General features: G+C 41.4%; 1 protein-coding gene across 4 annotated transcripts in view; it reads left to right on the top strand.

The window, feature by feature from the left end:
* The first annotated feature begins 2,321 nt into the window (after positions 1 to 2,321).
* Positions 2,322 to 21,702, top strand: part of GLCCI1 (glucocorticoid induced 1) — a 56,759-nt gene continuing 37,378 nt past the window's right edge. For all 4 annotated transcript variants that reach the window (XM_065830629.2, XM_065830628.2, XM_065830632.2 and 1 more), the window contains exon 1: positions 2,322 to 3,276. In XM_065830629.2, coding sequence (XP_065686701.1) covers positions 2,820 to 3,276 — 457 coding nt within the window. In that variant the 5' untranslated portion in view covers positions 2,322 to 2,819. The remainder of the gene's footprint in view (positions 3,277 to 21,702) is intronic.

The following is a 21,702-nucleotide window of genomic DNA, read 5'->3' as shown; positions in this document are numbered from 1 at the left end:
CACCGCTGTGTCCTATGGATTGCGGAGTTGGTTTTGTTTGGGGGCATGTGGGGTTTTCTCCATGTCACGTTTACTTTGTTTTTATGAATCTATCCTTAGTATTCAAATATCTCGTGTTTTGATGGGGGAGAATGTGATGGAAGCATTTGCAAGGATTGTAGAATAGTGTCTAAACAGTTAAATTCAAGAGTTATACTAGTTCATCTTAATCTGATGTAACCCTGAGCACTGGCAATAGCTGCAACATATCAGCCATTGTTCCAGTCAAAGATGCATCTTCTCTCTCAGCTGACACCAAATGAATTTCAATCTATAAAACATTATTCTATCAGCAATGTTATCTATCAAAGTTACAGATACAGGAAAATGTGCTTACTGTTTAAAACACTAGTGATATTAGTGTGGGCAGACTACTTCTACAGGTGAATGCTTTCCAGCCATTTTGATCCCAGTGCAGTGAAGCAGAAAAAATAAACTAGATAGACTTCATAAGCTGTGATTAAGCACAGTGCAAAATCCTTGGGGGGAAAGTCTCTACAACAGTAATACAAACAAATTTAGCTCATGCTAGCAGAAAAACAAAACAAAACAAAAAACCAACCAAACAAAACTGGACTACCAGAAGAATATATGGTTGGTCATTTTTCTTAAAATTAATTTATACAAGTGGCTTTGTTGCCTGAGCACGTGTTCATGTGGATGTGAGGTGTATTATTCCAACCCTCTCTGTAACATAACCGCGGTGACCGCATCACATGGTGCTAGTGCAAACAAAGTCTCATTAACAGCCCATGAATAGATGTATTTTCCCAGAATACAGTTTCTCATTGGGACTGTTGACTGGTTCCTGGGCTACCAGGGGATAAGGATAGGTACAGACAGCTTTATAAGTATGAAGTATAGAAATCTGCAGTGTGCTACAAGAGAATCATGATTGTTTCTCATCTAATAAAAAAAGAGTACAAGGGAGATAGTTTAATTCTGTGACACTTCTGCTTGATTGACTACAAGGCAGTATCTTACACAGTAGAATACAGCTTGTTATACCTGAGCCATTCTACTTCTATCTATATTCTATGTCCTTTTTGTTCTCTTCAAGCCTGCACTTTGAATGTGAGAGGCCATCACACTTCCTCCACAAAGCAAAACTCACTGTATTTTTCCTTCACCTCCATTAGCACCCTATTTGTCCAGATCTAACATAAACACTGCTCTTGTGATGGACCCTGCTCAACTTATCTTTTGGATCTTACAGACATTTATTTTCTTAGCTACAAAGCTATTCATCTTTATTTCTGTCTCACTGTCTCATGTTATCAGTTCATCTAGTGGGAGCTCCTTCTCCTAAAAGAAAAGCACTTTTCTTAGTATCACTGTAAAACTTTTTATTTTCCTCTTGACATTCGCTGAAGTGCAGATTTGGATATACACTACAAAAAAAAAAAATCCTATAAATTCCATATACACTTACATGAAATGATGAAATAGAATTTTAAGAACATCTTGATCTTTTAGTAAAATTATTGTAAAGGCTTGACAGTCACATGTGATGGATGAGAATACACTTCATGGCAGGTAACTTCGACTCGATTTCTGAGCTTTCCGTGCCCGGGAGCCGAGGAAGTGGGTGGAGCCTCCTGGGACCGGGGGTACCGCGGGACTTGGTTCAGAGCACCCCCTCGTTAGTTCGCACTGAATCAGCATCTTCCCACAGTCAACTTTAAACTCCAGAGCGCACCTCAGTACCTCACTGAACAGCCCCGGGGGCTGCTGCCCTCCCCTCACACTCCTCCTCAATACACTCCGCGGGCTCCGGCATCCCACCGCAGCGTCTCCCCCGGGAACCTGCGGAGGAGGCCATCTTTACCGGCCGCTTGCGTACCCCTGTGCGGAACGGCCCGGGCGGAGGCAGCTTTGCGGGGAGAAACCACCCGTTACCCTGAGGGAAGAGCTCGATGATCCCAGCGGTCCCGGCCCGGCCGCTTCCGAGGGCTCCGAAGGCCAGGGACCGGGCCCCACCCCCCGCCCCGCTCCGCTCCACCGCCTCCGCGGGGCGCCCGCGCCACGTGCCGGCGGGGAGACCCGCGCGACCCCTCCCGCCCCGCCAGCACCGCCCCGCCCCTCCCGCGGCTGCCACATCCCACTTCCCTCCGCCCGCCTCCCCCGCCGCCTGGCCCGCCCCGCCGCGCTGCGCCGCCCTCCTATTGGTTGAAAACAGAGAGCGACGGCACCGCTGGGCAATGGAACCCGAGCTGTCGCGGCGGCGGCGCCCAATGGGCGCGCGTGCCTGCCGCCCCTGCCCGTCGCGGCCGGGCGTCGGGGGTGAGCGTTGCCATTCGGAGGCAGGGCGGCGCGGAGTGCGGATGGTGCTGGCCGAGGCTCCCCGGCGCTGGCGGGGGCAGGAACAAGCTGCGAGCGCCTCCCCCCTTCTCCATCTCACCCCCTCCGGCTGTGTGCGCCCTCATCGCGCCCGGCCACCGACCGCCCCGAGCCGGCAGCGCTGTACGATGTGAGCGGCCGCGGGGCTCGGCAGCGCCCCCGGTGCCCACGACGCTTGGGCGGGCAGGGATGGCCGGAGCCTGGCGTGGGAGCAGCCGCCGTCGCCGATAGGAAGCGCCGGGGGCAGCTGGGCAGACGGCGCGGAGACTCCCTTGGGCCGTGAAGCGCTTGTCCCGTCCTGCCCCGCCTCCTCCCTCCTTCCTCCGCCCTTCCTCCTCCTTCTCCCGCCGCGGCCGGTGCATGCGGGGCGCCGGGGGCCGAGCTCGGTCCCCCCGCAGCCGCCGGAGCGAGTGACCCGCCGGGTCCCGCGTATCCCCGGCATGTCCTCCTCGTCCAGCTCCTCGCAGACCCCCCCGTCCCACCACCAGCCCCCGCCGCAGAGGATGAGGCGCGGGGCCGCTGGGTCCCCCACTGCCGGCGGCGGAACGGCCGGGGGCCCCGGTAACGGCGCCGGGGGAGGCGCAGCGGGGACCAGCCGGCTGCTGCAGCCCATCCGAGCGACCGTCCCGTACCAGCTCCTGCGGGGCAACCAGCACAGCCCGACCCGCTCCCCCTCTGCCTCGGTGGGCAGCAATACCGGTCTGGGGGGCGGTGGCGGGGGTCGCGGCGGAGGCAGCCCCCCGCCACCCAGCGCGACGCCGCCGTTGGCGGCGGGAGGCGGCGCGGCGGAGCCGGGCAGGGTGAAGGGCAGGCAGCGGCGCTCGCCGGAGAGCGGCGGCGGCAGCAGGAGAAGCAGCTCACCTGAGAGACGGAGCCCCGGTTCCCCTGTGTACAGAGGTAAAGCACCGGGACAAAGCCGGCGTCCCGCTTCCCTGGCCCCCGAGAGTGCTGGCCGCGCCAGTGCCGACCTGCCCCCGGGCATCGCCGGTCCTCCCCTCCCCAGTCACCGGTGTGGGTTACGCCCTGTCCTCTCCCCGGGCCAGCGGGGGTGGGAGCCCCGGGGGGGTGCCGGACCGGCAAGAGCAGCCCCTGGAGTCTCAGAGAGCGGGGCGGGAGGAGGTGAGGGTGAGCCTTAAAACACCTTCAGCAAGGGAGCGGGGCAGGTGCCGTGGCTGCGTTTGCCCTGCCGGGAGGGCAGTGGAGCGGCTGAAACCACCTTGTACCGCCGCCTCCCACTGGGGAGGGGGGCGAGCCCTTAAGTGTCATCCTCCTCCTCGGGCGAGGTGGAGATCCAGCTTGGGAAAAACAGCCGGGTCCTTCCCCCGCGCCGCCTGCCAGCACCGGCCGCAGTGCTTCCCTGCGGGGCGGGGGCGAGCCCGACACCCCCGCCGGCTCCCGGCCCAGCCCGGCCCCGCTGCGGAGGGGAGCGGCCGGGGGTCCAGCGACAGCGCTCCCGCTCCCTCCTGCCCCTGTGCACGGGCTGTGCAAGTGGGTGTGTGCCATAGAGGGACGAGGCTAAAATTAACCCTTTTCCCTGTCTACAGGTGTAATTTTATTGGTACGGGTTGTTAGTGGTTTAGATGTATATCAGGGCTGTCACAACCAAGTTCTTAACTGTGTGTTAAAACCGAGCCTCAAACGGGCTTCCTTTCTGCAGAGCTTGGTTTCTTAGAGGCTTACATTTCTAGTATATCTTAAGTTTAAACATGTAATGTTTCCAAGCACAGACTCCAGAACAGAAAGGAAATTCCCATGTTGAGATGCTTAAAAACAAGTAATACAGTCTGCGTTCTTGTAATAGCTAATACTGAATCCTTGAGACTGTAAAAAAAAAAAAAAAAAAAAAACAAAACAAACCCAAAACCAAACAAAAACAAACCCAGTGTAGCCAAAATAGGCCTGTAAAGTTTAAAATTTAAAATTGATTTCCAGCAAGTCCAACTTAACCTGCGTCAGGTTGTCTGTTAAATTATTGAATGTGTTAAAAGTGGCAGTGGCCATCTTACCTCCCCCTCCCTCCCCCCTTCCCCCATCACTGTAGCAGTTGAATGAATCAGACTAAATGCACTTTTTATGTTATCCTGCTGTAGCTATCAGGTATCGCACATCATCTCTTTCTGAGAACATTTTATGTGGTTCAATACCCCTCACTTGTTCTGTCCCTTCCTTAAGTCTTGCTGTGTTTCATTTCTGTGGCAAATTGTGGTCCGTGTTGGTTGCCAACGTGTTTTGTAGCAGTGGAATTTGCTACCTTCTCCCCACCCCCACTTTCAGTTTTAATGTGTAGTAAAACCTTGCAATCAGTAGTATGTGTAACTTTGGCAAATCTCTGTGGTCAGAACAGTCCTAGGACATGGGCAACATTTTGCAAATGAGCAAAACGTCACTGCCAGTTACGCAAGAAGATAATTTACCTTATACAGTATTTGTGCTTATGCAGATGACCAAATTTGTTGTGTTATAATCTGATCAGAGATACTTTATAACTTATTCTCCAAAGCATCATCTATTTATGCAGAAGTTTTTGCATGCTTGAAAATGGAACTGGGCTTCAGTGGTTTTGCTTCATTCAAGCCCTGTTTAAAATGTTAAAGATCATATTTTTACAACTGGATGATATACTAAATGTATATTTCATTTTTTCCCTCCTTTAACATTTGGAGAATGCTAATGAGAAAGTAGACAAAACAAAAAAGTTGGTGCATATGGATAGTGGTGGTGCTGATGATTAATACTGTAAATTATTTAATTGTGGGAACCCGGAGGAAAACATTGTAGTGGTGCAGTGTATTAAAGGTCTGCGCTTAAGGTGTACCAGAGGGGGAGGAATGTGGGCAGTTACCTGCAAGCATGGAAAAATACTGGAAAGCTGAGAAGTATTTCATTATTACGTATGAATTTTTTATTGGAGGGGGAATCTTAATTTTAGAAAGTGGTTTCAGTTGTCTTCATCTGTGGGCTATTTTAGCCTTAATAAATCAGACTATAAATTAGTAGAGTGACTTTTCCGTCATTGAACTTGTTGGAGCTTGCCTCACAGTGAACTGCGTTAGCAGCATATATGGCTTGATTTGGTTTAGTGAGTGTGATGTATAAAATCATAAATGGTCCGTCAAGAAATGCACCCTGTAATCTGTATGCGCTGCGAGGAATTTGTTCCCCATCCTCCAGGTCAAGCCAGCTGCTGCTGCAGAAGCTGACATCCTCTAGCAAATCCTGAATGAATGAATGAAAACAACGTGATCGCCCTAATAATGACCACAGTTGCACACGTCAACAGCTTTATTTTGCCGAAATACAGGCACCATTTTCTAGCAGGCGAGGGTAATAAGACTCCCTATTTCTGTGGTCTTGCAAATGAAACAAGGTTACCAAAAAACCCCACAAAATCTAGAGCTGTTTTTACACAATCTGGAATATAATTGAATGCTGCGGGGCAGGATTTTGTCTTTGTTTCTCTGCTCGTTCTTACCATTTTAGGATGTGATGTATGGATGCTAAAGATGATGTTTGTAGTCTTTAGTGTGGTAGTAGTATAGAGAAAATTGCTGAACCAGAGGACTGCTGCAGTAATAATGGAGGACTTGGAAGAAAAAACTGTTCTGTTTTCAAACATAGACCATCTTGCAGCAGTTTGTTAAACAATGTGCTACTCCAGCTATTTATAGTTGTTATCAGTATGCAAGTCTTGGGGAAGCAACTTGATTAAGTTTTGGGGTTTTTTTTTTTTAGTTTTTCAAAACTATTTCACTCTGCTGTAAAATTCGAGCTCAGGTTCTGTGTATAATCCTGTTGTTTTCCTCACCAGTGCAGATCTGTTTGTTTTTGGCTCAGCAGCCTGACTTGGATTGTACTGTGAATATGCTCATGATGGAGACTGCTTATGATTCTGATAGATGTTTTTCTCTTCTTGAGACACCTGCCCTTTCCCTACCTCCTTTCAGCCTTTTCCAGTTTAGGTTTCTTGAACTGACTATACTACTAAGCTGTTTTGTTGTGGGCATTTTAGTGATTTGCCAGAGGTTCTTTTTATAAAGGAGATTTCTGTGAAAACAGGAATCAGCTTTGAGCCTCTACAGGTCAGAGCAACTACCATTGCAGACATTGACATCACTGCTACATGAATGAAAGCAGCATGCTCTGTTTCTTCTTCCGTCATCATCTTTTCGTTCCCTTCCTTCTAGGGCGCTCTAAATGTTTGTTCTGCAGCAAACTGCTGTGTGTTTAGAACTGAAACTTTAAGAAATTGATGATATTTAAGCAAATTTGGGGCTTTGTAGTTCTTAAGAAAGCATCAATGCCTGTACTTATATTTGATTACTACTGATACTGAATGTATGGGAAGTCATGAATGCTATGTACTAATTTCAAGGTGCTAAAAAAAGGGGAAAAAACTTCTGATATTGTAGGATAAACCTGCAATGTGTGAGTCTTCTGTTGTCTTTTCTTAAACATGTTTGTTGTTTACTAGTAGATACGTTTTCATAGCCTGTATTTATGTTTTGGAGAGTTGTCAATGCAGAAAGTGTCTGGCTGAATGTAACAACACATGGTTTTCTTAGAGGGAATATATCTGATACATCTCTGGTTGCATAAGTGTAACGCCAACAGAATGTGAAGCTGCCAGGTTTATGACAAAGAACATTTCAATAATAATGAAAAAAATCCCTTGAACTGGTCAAGCAAAAAAAATTGCTTGCTTGTGAGCACTTATGTTTTACAGAAAAAACCCAGGTTGTTTTCTTCCTTACCTGGATAAAATCAGTAGTTTCTGTTAATATGTAAAGTAGCTTGTATAAATATAAGAGAGTGGGTTTCCTGTTTAGTTTGTTTCTTCACTTGGTATGTGATGTTTTGTATGCAAGGAGGGTGTAAATGACTTCTATATGATTCAGGGCCACTATTTCTTTCATCAAATGCTTTGATTTGTTTACTGTTAACTTTGGTGATGCTGTAATATTATGCTTCATATTTTTCTAACTTTCACTTAACATTGTTGATAATACGAACCTTTTTTCCATATCAAATTTTGGAGGCAAAGGTTAGTTTTAAAGACATCTGACAAATATTATAATCAATTTGGCTGTAAAAGGTTCCCAATATCTTTTGCTTCCCAAAATAACTCCTGAAGCAGTGCCAACAGTAGTAGGAGAAAGGAGTTTAAAAATACGCAAAACAACTGCGTAGCCCGATTCTGAGTAATAAGTGTGTATATCTGTTACGTGAGTGGAGTGAGGAGTGGAGTAAGACAGACAATATTGCTGATCTCTAGACTTGTAGGGGATATCAGCATTTAAAAAAAAAATCAGACTTCAAAAGGCAGGACTATTTTAATATCCTGGATTCAAGCCATCCAGTATTTTGGCATCATAATCGTTTATACTAGAGATCAAGAAGATCTTTCATTTATTTCTAACAAATGTAGGTAAGGAAGTAATTTTTGTGACGCTTCCTATTTCCTGATGCCTGAATAATAGCAGTATTCCCATAATTGTATGGCAAAACCAGTTTTGCTCCAGCTTTGTCCCTCTCTCTTCCCAAAATAGCTTTCATTGAAATATAAGATGGTGAAATAAAAGACACTGGCTAAATCTGAACCAGTTGTTTTGAACTCAAAGGCTTTTTAGTGAAATGTTGTAACATAACTTGTATGAGAATAGTATATTATATGTCCTTAATGAATGTGTTTCGTGAGGCAAACTAATTGAGCTTCTTTCAGGTGTTAAAATAACTGCAGGAGAGAAAAATAGAATGGTGTTTTCTCTATTGAACTTGAATGATATCATAGCAAGGCATTAGCTATTAAGGAAGCACTTCCCTGTCACATGGAGAAATAACTTGTAGCGTATATATATCTCTATATATATATATACACACACGTATATATATATATATAGACACACACATATATAGTCACTACCTTTAGTTCTTATTCTTTGGATATAAGCAAGTATTAACATGTTGTATTTGGCCAAACTGAAGTTACTTGCCAATATTCATGCAAAGCAAAACAGTGGCTAATACTGAAATTTGGTTTCTGAAATTCATCGTTCCTGTGTTTTGTCCTTCTCTTTCCCACGATGATGGGGTGAATGGAGGTTCTTAAAATCTGTCTTAAATCAGGGAGGGTAGATCAAGTGATTGTATTGCAGAATCTTAAAAAAAGTCAATGTTTGCTAAGTATAGGCTGGCACATAATGAGTTGTTGAGCTTGGCTATATTGCTAAAATTCACAGTGATAAGCTAGTTATTTTTAAAATGGAGTTTATGCTACTACTATAGATACTATCATAAAAAATAACTGATGCAGTAATCCTGAAGTTTCAATTCAAACTGGACTTGAAAACTGTAGTTGCAACAATGCGAAACCTCTTGGAAATAAAGTATATGCTCCTCAGTGTTTCAGTTCAAGTGAATATTTGAAGTACTTTTTAAATGAGACTTCATCAGTTGAGTAATCATCTGAATAAGGTAATAGTTGAGGTTTGTTGTTTTCCACAGGGAAAAGTGAAAGTTCCTGTATAAATAGGTTGGCAATATCTTCAGTAGAGAAATGCATTGCCAACATGTGACACAACAGTTAGATCTTCATGGTGTTAGCGTATGTTCAAGCAAAGTTGTTAATATTAACGAGCTTAAACATTGACTTGCATTTTTTTGATAAGTATCTTGTATTGAGAAAAAAAAAGACCTTGTAGTAAAGATACTTAACTGGAAAATTTTGCTCAGGTCTTGAGGTAGTTAACTGTGTTAATGACTTTCATCTTGTTTTAATGTTAATATTTAAATGCATTGAGCTCTCTCAGTGCCACTTCCTTTGTAAATATGCAATACCTAAACAATGGCTTAGGGCATTTTTAGCCAAGTAAAATAATATTTACATCCCATCATTAGAATGGATGCATCCTCAGGTGCTTTTCAGCCTCAGATTATCCCCTTTTCCTTCATGTCACCATTTTTAAGGTGTGGGCAATTGTAAAATGAAGAGAATCAGAGAATAGATTGAAGGAAAATAGGTGGTTGTACTTAATAATTTAATTCTTACATTATGAGTGTGTATTTAGATTGTTCTTCAGTTATCCTTCATTTTTTCCCCTCCTGATTTGACCCTGAAGTTCACCACCATTAATTTGTATTATTACTATTTTTGAATCAGAAATTAGATCCTAAAGCAGAGCTTGAAAATAGCTGATGGGTACTGAAAGGGAGACTTGTGTAGTATGGCTACTGCACAAAGCATGGTGATACAGTGTGTAATACCAGTCCTTTTGAATGGCCAGTCAGTCTCTCCAACTCCTGTTTTTCTGAAGCTGGGATCTCGCCCATGGTTGAAACTGACATACACGTTCTCTAGGGAACCCTTTCCTGCTCTCCCAGCTGTGTGAATATGGACTTAGGACCAGAGCTGTTCCCTGATGTGGTCCACTTGGACCATCTAGTGATGACTCTGTTCAGACTACGTCTTTGTTGCTAGTAGGACAGAAGAGGGCATGTAGCTACTGAGAGCTTATCTTGGAGCAGGCAGCCCAGCTGAGCCAAGTGGTGCCCTCTGGCCTTGTCAAACTGCCTCTGGCCTTGTCAAACTGCCTCTGCCCTGGTCCTGTTGTGTCTCTTCTGCACCTTCCCTGCTCTTTGGTATCTGCACAACTTCTTATTAACTACTGCTGCCGTATCCTACCAAACTATTGACTATCACCCCGTTAAAAACAGATTGAATTTCTCTAATGGGGGTGAAAACTCAGAAGGTGTGGGTGCCTTCACTCAAGCAATAAGTTTTCTGCACAAACGATTTGTAAAGAGGGATTAACCTAACCAGTTGGTGTTGAGTCAGTGAAAGATGGTTTTGCTGGAAAGTTTTCATTTTCTGTAGTAGTAGCTGTCTTAATTAGTTTTCTATAATACATACTTCAAAACCTGCCTGGACGCCTTCCTATGTAACCTCATCTAGGTGTTCCTGCTCCAGCGGAGGGACTGGACTAGATGATCTTTCGAGGTCCCTTGCAATCCCTAACATTCTGTGATTCCGTGATACTGATGCTTTGGAAACAGTATATACTTCCCAGTAGGTTATAAAGTGTTATGAGCTTGAGTTTTGAAACCTTAATGCAAGATACTGTATTGGTTAGACCTTTTTATTTAGTGGTGTATGAGCCCTAATGATAAATCGTGACAGACACTGGTGTTTATAAGGATTTAACTTTCACTGTTGTTAATGTTAAGTTTGTAATGGTTGTTATTCTCTGAATCAAATACAAATGAGTGATTAAAAACACTGGTTCTTATATGCAGTTGTTTTGCACGACCTGAAACTAGTTTTACCTGAACTACACAGTTTTTTTTCCTCTTTAGGAAGAATGTGTCTTGTGTTTCACTCGTATGAGTGGTGATTAAGAAGGGTATGATAGTTCTGTCATGGTTTTTGAATAATCTAAAATCTACTATAGAATATTTTCTTCTCACTGTGTCTTGAAATATAGTTTAAACTGGAATAATAATTTAAGTGTCCCGTTTCTCGAACAGTGCAAGTTGCCTATTTGAACAAGGTTAGCTTCATCTGTCTTTCTCACATTCTCACCACCAGTCATTAAGCAGTGACACTTCTGAATTTCAGGAATTAACACTAATATCCAGTTGGCTTGACTGATCATTCCAAGATCACTGGTGTTAATACTGCAAACTTGAAATTCATTTTTGTAGCTAAATTAATTCTAATATTGTTTTAGTAAGTATAAATCTGTCTTTTAGAAATTTTTTCTGTAACAGTAACCACTTGTGAACCAGTTAAACATATGGCAAAATGGGTATTGCTATCTCCTGTACTTTCTAATCTGTGATGTTTCAGTGTACAGTGCTTATTGGAGTTCTGATAGAAATACTTTGTGAAGGTTGGCTAGCTGGGTTACCTGTATATCTACATCTTTTTTAAAGGCATCATGGTTAGAAAAAAACTAAGCAGTATAGGTGCTTAGGCTGCAGTACTAAAAAAGTTCAAAATGTTAATAATTTGTTGACATCTGTCAGCATTTGGAAGCCAATCTGTGACTTGGAAATAATGTGTTCTTACCAGAAAACAACAAATTCTGGTTATTCAGTACTCCATTACTATCTAATTCTATTAATCCTAGTCTGCAGAGGTTAGACCATAAATACAAAGTCCACTTCTTCAAAGTATGACATGCAGTTGACCATTGACTGTTTGGGAGCGGGTCACCTAAGCACAGATATAAACGCCTGGCTTTGTGAACATAAAGCTTCCAAGGCTAACAGTACAGGTGCTTTCATTAGATGGAGCACTCTATGCATGCTGGATCAGAAATGTTGCTGGATAAACCTTGGACAATTTTGCACTGTGTTACCAGAACTTGGGCCTCTGAGGCACACAACATGGAAGGACTACTCCTTCTGCACATCACGGCAGCGCTCATTGGCCTGGTAGGACTAGAAGAGGCTGATGATTATAGCAGGTATAACTGTGGTGCCGTTGTGCTCTGGAAGGGTTTGGTGGGTGCAGGTCTCGCACACAGAGTCAGCTTAAATTCAGCGCCACGTGTCAGCTTATCAGTTTTACGGGAGTCTGGAACCCTGGAAAGTACATTGCAAAACCCAAGCGGCTTTGCAGTGTTGACTCTCTGCAGCTAGGTGTTGCACCTCCATATCCAGTATGCCTTATGTAAAGTCTTCCTGTTATATGTGATACCTTTACTTTCTGTTTTCAAAGTAATGGAGAGTTGGCTAGCACACTAAAAATTAAACCCAGATTTATGCCAAGTGTCCCAGAACAGACTTTGAACAGTGTGACTCTAAAAATATCAGTTGAATGCTGAAGAATGCAGAGTAAGACTTAGGTTTACACATTAGTTGAGATGTTTCCAGGTTACAGGAGAAGCTGTATTCACAGAAGTAGGTTTCAGTTCAAGGCCTTAAAATTTTCATTCTTAACTGATCACTGTGTTTGCTTAATTGTGGTAATTGATAGTGGAATACCCTTACACATACTTTCTCTTATATTCTGATTTCTCTGGTATTTTACCTTCAGTGGCTCCTTTGTTGTATCTGATACCCTACCCTGAGTAATGTTCTTTGTAGTGTTTTCTTCCCCCACAAAGAAACCATAAAATACATTTTAAATACTTCATGTTCTTTTCAAGGGGAACAAGAGAGAATTCTAACCTGGAAGAGAAAAATATCTCATGGGCAAAAATGTAATTAAGTCATGCATGTTCTAAAAAGTAATGTGCATTTGAGAAGTGTTCATACAAAGAAGTGTCAGTAGTCTTCATATGTGAAATGACACAAGATGCATATCCAACAAGTCGTCTGCACAGAAGATCCAAATAACCTTTGGGCATTACTGTAGGAACAGAGCTAGTCATACATTCAAACAGAGTCTTGTACTGAAGTGTGCAGTCTGTATATTGTTTAAAATATCAATTTTGTGAAATTGTTGTATGCATTTGCCTTGATTTCTTCCAAAGAAGGATCTAGCCTATTAAGATGGAGTCTCTCGATTTTATTTAGTGGTGCATGTAGCCTTTAATACAAAGTTGGAGTATGTGGGGCAATCTTTTGATTGTGAGAATTGTAGTAGAATCTCAGTTTGACCGCATTGAAGATAGGAGGTCTGACAAGATCTGGGAGAAGCAGGGTGTGCTGGTACTGTATATACAGTGAATGTTTGGAGGTGTTTTCTACAGTGAGGCCTTTTTACATGCAAATACAGCAAAATAAAAGATCTTACACAGAATTAAATTCTAAATAATTTGTTAAGTCTGGAGTAAATTTTCAGATAGGAAATAGTTGAAAATCTGAAGAGCATCTGTTTTCATAAAAAATGTTATGAGTATTTGGAATCTTTCAAACATTGGAAAAACTCAAGCATCTGATTGCATGGTCACTTAACTCCTAAAGGCTGCTAGGAAAAAGTGGAGATCCTGCAAGAAACAGCAGGAATAACGGAGAAAACAATGTCATGTTATTAATCAGGAAGTGTTAAAAATCAGTCTTGGTCTTTGCACACTTTAAGACCAACAATATAAACACACAAATAGAAAAATAAGGAAAAAGGAGTTGCAGCCAATTTGTACCAAGAAAAAAGAGATTAGGATGACCTGAGATTGATTTGGTGGAATATCTGGCTTCAAAATCAGCTCCCAGGAATAGTAGTGAAAATCTCAAAGGAAGTAGCACAGGTGTTTATTCAATGCTTTGTCCTTACCAGAGCAAAGTGTAAGTAATCCGTTTTCAATAAGGGCAGTGATTTTTAACTCAGGAAGGTACAAAGAAAATAAAAACAAAAGGGAGAGGGTAATCTGGAATCAGAAATTTCCATGACTTTGATAAATACGTATCCCAGATTTGAATAAAGTCAATTAAGTGATCTCCATTTCAGGGTTCTAGAAAAGCTCACTCAGAAGTTCACACTTGCCTTCCACTTTCTAAGGCAATCTTCTGAACAGGAGGTGACACCATTTGAGAATTGATGCCCAAGTATAGCAGATATCATAGTGATGTTTTTAAAATGTGAAAAATTTTGAGTCCAGTTCTAAAATATAGAAATCCTTGGTCTCTCTTTGGCCATAGGTAGAACTTCAGAATAAATTCTAAAGGATGGTGGAAAGCAGGGAGAAATGTTAAAGTGCAAGATGAGCTTTTCAAATTGTGTCATGCTAACATGGTGGTTTTGATAAGAGAACTGATTTTCTAGACAGGAACTAGATGTTATCTGCTTAGGCAAATTTTAAAATTAGGGTGATGAAACCGTTGATTAATTTTGGGAGGTTTAATTAGTATGCTGGAAGATTATGCACTGAGATTTGAAGGACCTTGGGAACTGAAACAAATTTTAAAAGTGAGATTTAAAAGCCAAAAATGCAGGTTCACGTGTATGAGGTTGTACTTGAGCAGCACATCTTTTCCTCTAGGTGGGTACATGCAGTTTGAAAAATGCTGGGGAGTGGAGTTGGATGGTGGTGGGATGTGTAAACTGCCAGCATGAAGAGAGTGAAGTAGTACTGGGCACAGGTCATGTCTTCCAGAAATGAGCAACCTGCTGCTCAGGGGCCTGCTGAGGCATCATCTGTGATCCTGCCCAGAGCTTTGCTGCTCCCCGGTATAAGAAAGGTAAAAATTAAACCGCAGCAGACTCAGAGAAGGACTCTAGGTTCTGAGTTTCAACCACGTGATGATAAAAAAATAATCTGATTAAAAATACAATTGCTTTTTCTTGAGTCCATGTGAGCAGTGAAGGGGACAGAGGTGAGAAGGAAGAACAGCAAGTTAGTGATAGGACATGAATGGGTGGATTGGTTTGACAATGTACATGTTTATGTGGAAAGCTATAAGCAGGCATGAAACCATCTGAAAAAAAATCTTGCTGCAGCTTTTTCCCAGTAGGAATTGTGGGGGCAAAATACCCAGGTGCTGTAAGACTGAGTGGGTAATCTGTTCTTAAGTTTGTGTGTTTTGTCAGTGATGGTTGAGAACTGGGCTCCTTATTTGTGTCTAGTCACTTGTTTCTATGACTTAAGTGATAATGAAACGATGATTATTTATCAGCAAAGTTGAGCAGCCTTATTTAAGCAATCAGTTTTAACCTGGATTTATTTTTCTGTTTTTCAATATTTTTTTCAGAAAAAAAAAAAAAGTTTTAATCTTGTTTAGTATATTTAGCTCTGGCTGGGGGAATTCCTATCTCTGATCACTGGTGATCATTACAGTGGCATTGTATAACCTACTATGCATTGATTAAAGTTCTTTGTGGATTTTTTTTTTTTAATTCAGAGTATGTCTAGCTGCATTTTGATGGAAAGTGGAATTAAAGGTATACAAACCCCTCACTTTTCTACCACATTTTGTTAGATTGTATTATTATAATGAAAAAAAACCCCTTCAGAGTCAAAAAGTCTATTCAACGAATGTGGTATTATCTTTAGTTAGTGAATTAATTGCATGTGATTGTAATTCCATTTAATATTTTAATTATTAATACACTGGAAGAAAAGAAACAACTTTAGTGCCCTTTTTGGTTCCCAGTTAATTTCTCAATATTGGATAAATTTATCATTCGACAGATCTACATTAATGAACTAAAATGAAGAAACTTCTCTGTAGCTGCAGAAATGCACAACAGTTTATGGCTGGTTGTGTGTATCAACGTACTCTTTTTCCCAAGTACTTTGCTGCTGAGCTCTAAATCAATTTTGTTTTAACTTTTAAAAGTAGGAACATTTTTGAGGTACTTTATTAAATGATACTAAATTTTAGGCATATGCATAGCATGTAAGTTTGAGGTGATAGGCTTACACAGAAAAATATATTGTAAAAATGTGAAAAATGTAAAAACCTGATGGGTCTGAAATGAGTGTTTTACCTACCTGATGCCCTATTGGAGTGTGAATATGTTGAACAAAGCAGGCTTTTGTGATATTTAAGTGATTAGTCTTCCGTATACAGGTTCTATACATGCCAGCAGTAATCTCTATTACAAGAATAACTTAGCTTTAGAGGGCCAAAACTTTTTTCCTTATAGTTTGTTTACTTTTCTTACTGAGATTAGAGCATTCTTTCTATGCTTGATCTCCAAGGATAATGTTGATTTTAAACAGTGGAGCTTTACTGTGACCAAAATCTTACTTCTGAAAGATATGTGTAGTCACACTTTACTTGACCTGTAGTTGAGTGGAATAGGGACATGAGGCAGAGACCATGTTTCAACATAAATATATACACAACCAGGATTTTGAGTCAGCTGTAGGTCAAATGAAATTCATATGCCTACAGTTTGATCCATCTGTTCCTCTTCCTCAGGGTGTCTGTATCTTGGCTCTGAGCATTGTTCAGTGAGGGGAGCAGAGCTCTGTGTCTTGAAGAATCATGCATAAAAACCTCCTTGATGGAAGGAAATGCCTTGGTCTACCTGTTAGATTCAGTGACTAAACAGAAGACCTCTTCCCTTTCTAGGTGGCTTAGTCAGGGCTATAAAAGATAACTCAATATGGTTGATTTCCAAAACCCTTATGTGGGTCTTTGTCTACAACTTTCCTATGAAAGAGCAAGCTGGGGTTTTGTTTGGTTTGATTTGGTTTTGTCCCCCCCTAGTATAAGCTACCTCTTGCATTGATCAACTTGCTGTTTGAATTCTTGTAAGCCTTATCAAGTACAAAACTGAATTTGCCCTAAGTACCAAACTGTAAAATGGCCTATGTGGAAGACTGGTTCCCCACCCCCCTCCGCTTTGTTTTGTTTTGTGGGGTTTTTTTGTTTGTTTTATGGGTTTTGGGGGTGGGGGGTGGTGTTTATTTGTTTTTTTCACCTCCTCTGTAGAAAAGCACATAATTCATGTACCTGGATCTCTGGAAAGATCTCACATCTCATAAAGTGGACTTTCTACTTCTTCAGTTCGGTTGTTGTAACGTTGGTTAGATTATGGTGCTGTTCTGTGCCTTTTTATTTTTTTATTATTATTGGTTCAATGTTATGGATAACAAGAAGAAATTAGCATGGATTATATCAGTGTGTTTAATTGCTTCAGAATGTCATCCCCCTTCATTTTTAGTCATCCTCTGTCTCGGTTTCTGAAAATAGAAACTTGGGAATAATTTCTGAAGTTGTTACAGCTGAATCAAAACCAATGTGGTCTGCATAATAAAGGTAAACTTTTTTGGAGCTGAATGTATGGTATTTTTAGAGATATATCAAAAGGTAACTTAAAATGATGCTCTTATTGTATCTTCTAAATATCCATTTGGTAGCAAAACAGTGTACTGCGTTTTAAATGTTTGAAAAAGCTAGTGTTTTGCTTTGTTTTAAGCAATTAAAGAGGTTAAACTCTTTAATTTGAAATTATAGAAGGAAGACTGCAATGATTTAATGTTTTTTCTGTCCAATTACATATTAGGGTGTTGTATTTTTTAAGTTGCTATTTAAAATCCTAATTTTTGTTATTTTGCATGAACAGTACGTGGCAAACAGTATCCTCTTTGTTCTACACCACTCTGAACTGTTAATGCAGTCGTTCAGCCAGTTCGCGGATTGGGTCAGAAACAAGTCTGTCAGTCATTGGCAACTTGGAAATGTCTTTTTAGCCAATACATCTGTCCTGTGGAGTAAAACTTCTAGGGACCCCAAATCCCTTGTTAATCCTTTTCTTGAGAGATTTTGGCTCCGGTTACGAGAGAAAAGCCTTCTTGAGAATGAAGATTGAAATGCCACCCCCCCCCCCCTTTTTTTTTTTGAGTGGTCTCTAAATCCCCATTATTCAATCTTTTTCCTCGCAATATCATAGAGAGAAATCCTGCAAATGTGCACCAGTTTGTCCTTCTAACTACATAACTGGAACAGGAGAAGCCAATCAAATAGACATTCAGGAATGAGTACAGTATTGCTATATACTTGCTTAAAACATAAAAAGGAAAAAAGCCCCCTTGACCAGACTCTTCAGACTGGTCTTCCTCTTGTATCTGTAAGTCTACTGTTGTAGTACTCAAGAATCATTGTCCAAAGCAAACAAGAGCAGCATTATCCCTTTTCATGCTTGTAGAAGGTGTAACTAACTAGACACGTGGCACAGTCATCAGCAGCCGCTGCTGTGGTCACCATGACTGAAGCTTTGGGTCATCACTCTTAGTAGCCTCTGTGAGTCACAATTCCTTAATATTCAGGTTTCTGTTTCTACTTTGATTTCCCATGCTGTGTTCCCATGTACTTCATTATTTAAGAGGCATTCACACAGTCACTTCTGAATTACTGGTTCTGTAGGTTGTTGTAAAAATATCAGATACTCCTTTGTAATGAAAGGTCCATCTCCTTCACAGAATCACAGAATGTTAGGGATTGGAAGGGTCCTCGAAAGATCATCTAGTCCAGTCCCCCTGCCGGAGCAGGAACACCCAGATGAGGTTACACAGGAAGGCGTCCAGGCGGGTCTTAAATAACTCCGGAGTAGGAGACTCCACAACCCCCCTGGGCAGCCTGTTACAGTGCTCTGTCACCCTCACTGAGAAGAAGTTTCTTCTCAAATTTAAGTGGAACCTTTTGTGTTCCAGTTTGTACCCGTTACCCCTTGTCCTATCATTGGTTGTCACTGAGAAGAGCCTGGCTCCATCCTCGTGACACTCACCCTTTATATATCTGTAAACATTAATGAGGTCACCCTTCAGTCTCCTCCAAGCTAAAGAGACCCAGCTCCCTCAACCTTTCCTCATACGGGAGATGCTCCACTCCCTTAATCATATTTGTTGCCCTAAGACTAGACTACTTGAACCCTGACTTCGGGGCTCTTGAAAAGAGTCATAGGCAGACTAGGATATCCATCAATGAGAGTCCTTCAAATATACTCTTTAGTATATTTGGACAAAATTGTTTTGACATTAGTATTAATTTCCTAGGAAAAATCTGAAATTCCTCAGGATCAGATCAGACCTAAGCTTGGGACTCATTTTACTAGTAGCTCTGAAGGTAAATCAGAGGGTCTTGTTGTTTCTCCTCAGTTCAGTTGCTAATACTCCACATCTCATGAAACTATTGTGGAATTTAGTACCGATATTTCACGGTCATGACTTGGCTGTCTTGGGTAAGCAGTTCAAGTTATAGATGAACTTTCAAGAAAAGATAAGAGATATTACTGCAAGAATGTTGTCTAACCTTTAGGCATGAGCGTGTCGGAGTTAGCTGACATTGGTAATGAGATGACAATAGTAATACTCCTAGTTTTAGGGAAGAATGAATCTTACTTTCATTTAATGTTTTTTACTTGAGAGGAATCTGTGTCATCTGAGAAGTTCTTAGGATAATTCTAGTCTTTTTAAGCTGGATATATCCATGCGAGGATATGAGTGGAAAAGTTTTGACCAAATTTGAACTGCATCTGCCAACTGCTGAGCGGTGGGGAGAAAAGATGCTGACAGATGAACTCTGCTGGGTATAGCTGAAGCAGATTTTATAATGGTACCAATACTAGCTGTCAATCTTGCTCTTCTGCTGCAGGTGATTTTCCTCATTGCACGCATGGCAGAAGGCATTATTTAAGCTAAAATGGACTGTGAACATGGCTTTGAGATTACATGCAGGTTAGCTGCCTCTATGTTGGATGGGAAGGAAATCTCTTCATTTTAGAGCTGTAGCAGATGGTTTTATTTGAGTCCTATGTCCTTTTCAAAAGAGCTGTCATGTGTTAGTCTCTTACTAAATTGCATTTTGCTGGCAGAGAAATGGAAACTTCTTTTCAGTCAGTCTAGGTGGTATAACTAGAATTCTTTTGACTTTCAATGCAGCATGCAGAACCATCACTTTGTGATTTCATGCAGGTTTTTTTAGTTGATTCCTGCTCGGAGGTAGGATCACACTGAATTTCACAAACTATAGTATTCAGGTGGCCCCTTGTGTCATTTTGTGTAACATCATTTAGAACTAGAAATGTGTAGTAGAAGCCCCATAATACATAGCATTAAATTTCGTGGCATATTTTAAGGTATTTTGCCTTCCTAAGAGAATACATCCCACTTTTGTAATGTCTAGCTAACTTTTTAAGGTAAGATTATGCTTCTTAAGTGCTGTGTTCCTTAACTTCACTTGTTCTGGAAGTAGAGCTGAGTTCCTTGTGAGGTGTCACTCACATCGCTGAGGAAGACAATTGTTCTGACTTACTGCAGTAAAATTTGTTCATATACTTGGATGTTGTCAGATGAGGTATAGTCTGAAACTTGGGTAAAATCAGTCTGTAATTTTAGACATGTCTGAATATTGATGAAGCCTTTCTGAATGCTGAAGTCTGTTGCCTGACTTCAGGAGCTTTGAAGTGCTTCAGATACTGGATGGTACTTGCTGCTGCCTTTTTTTAAATTTCGACTGGAGAAGGCTATTCATAATAGTAGCATCGAAATCCCATTGGTAATCAAAGTCTGGGGATAAGTGAAAGTTCTCTAGTAGCTCCCTAGAGTAGTGAGAAGCTAGACTTATAATGAGGTGAGAAAAAAGCAAAAACAAGAAATAAATCCTGAGAGCAGTTTTAATATTTAGAAAACAATTTAAGCTGATCTGAGACACCACTATTGTAGTCCTGTTCAACTTTACTCTCCGTGGCATCCAGTCATGTTTAGGTACATTAATGTACAAGACAGTTTGTCAACTGCTAATTTGTAGAAGTTACTTCAAATTTCATGCTTAATGATCTAAGGATATATGTCATAAAAGGATCAGAGCCAACACTGTTGTTGAGTAGACCAGCGCTGCTGCAGACCCATTGTTCCTCCTGGCTCTCCTGTGGTTGTTTCTGCCCATTACATTATGCCGACTCTGCCTGTAATGGGGGAAACCAGTTTTTATTACATTTTTGGGGTGTGTTTGAGTTTTCTGTATGTTTAGCTTGGTGAATCACTTCACTGGATGGGTTCACGCATCTGTGCATGCCATCTCAAAGTAGATGGAAGAAGTGCGGACAGCAATGGAGTAGAGTTGGTATTAAATCAGTGTTAATTTGGGTTAGTTTATGCAGTTGAGCAGTAGTGTTCTCTGTTTCCTGTAATTCAAAGAAACACTGAAGAGTAGCATGGACTTAGAAGACTGCATCTTGAACTTTCCTCTTCCTGGCTTTAGGTTTCATAGTGTCCTACAGTTGACTTCCCAGATTATAATGGAAAAATATAAATGCAGTAACTTTTGGTGGTGTTTCCATTCAGTTGTAGTGGAATTATGTGAGTTTTTAATGTTGGGATTGCTGTTGCATTTCCCCTGGGTGTAGAACAGCACACAGGCTTTAGTTCATTCTCTGGTTGTATATGTATTATTTGTGTGTTTTAGGCTTGTGTTTTCTCATTTACTTTGCAGCAAGACTTATTTAAATGTAAAATTTACAAAAACACAGCTCTTATTCCTCACCTTCAGACATTGTCATGCCAGTTTATGTGAACACACTTAACTACTTACATATGTAACTAATTCCTGGCAGTTTTTTGCATGTAATAGATATGTAACAAACAGCTTTCGGAGAAATTTTCAAAACTCAGGCTACCCGAGAGAGAGTAGCACAGTGCCATAGCGTGACAGTGAAGGTTGGGTGAATGCTTTGTTAGGTATGCACCTTTGAGGTACACTTGCGTTTCAGCACGAATGGAAATACTGGTTTCACGTTTAGAATTTCTCACCCTTTTTTTTGGATTTCAGGCCTCTTTTAATAGCTCAAAAACATTTCTTAAAATGCAAATTTGTCACAATTGTAATCCTATGAGGACTCTTTAAAATTGTAGGGATTTGATTTATAGATAAGGCAGTCAAAACAATTATATAATATAGAGGCAGCATAATACACTGTCCTGCTTCCAATTCACG

The sequence above is a fragment of the Patagioenas fasciata genome, chromosome 2 (assembly GCF_037038585.1).
Source record: "Patagioenas fasciata isolate bPatFas1 chromosome 2, bPatFas1.hap1, whole genome shotgun sequence".
NCBI lineage: Eukaryota > Metazoa > Chordata > Aves > Columbiformes > Columbidae > Patagioenas > Patagioenas fasciata.
The sequence above is the reverse complement of the archived record's forward strand: the minus strand, read 5'-3'. Positions and strand labels throughout refer to the sequence as shown.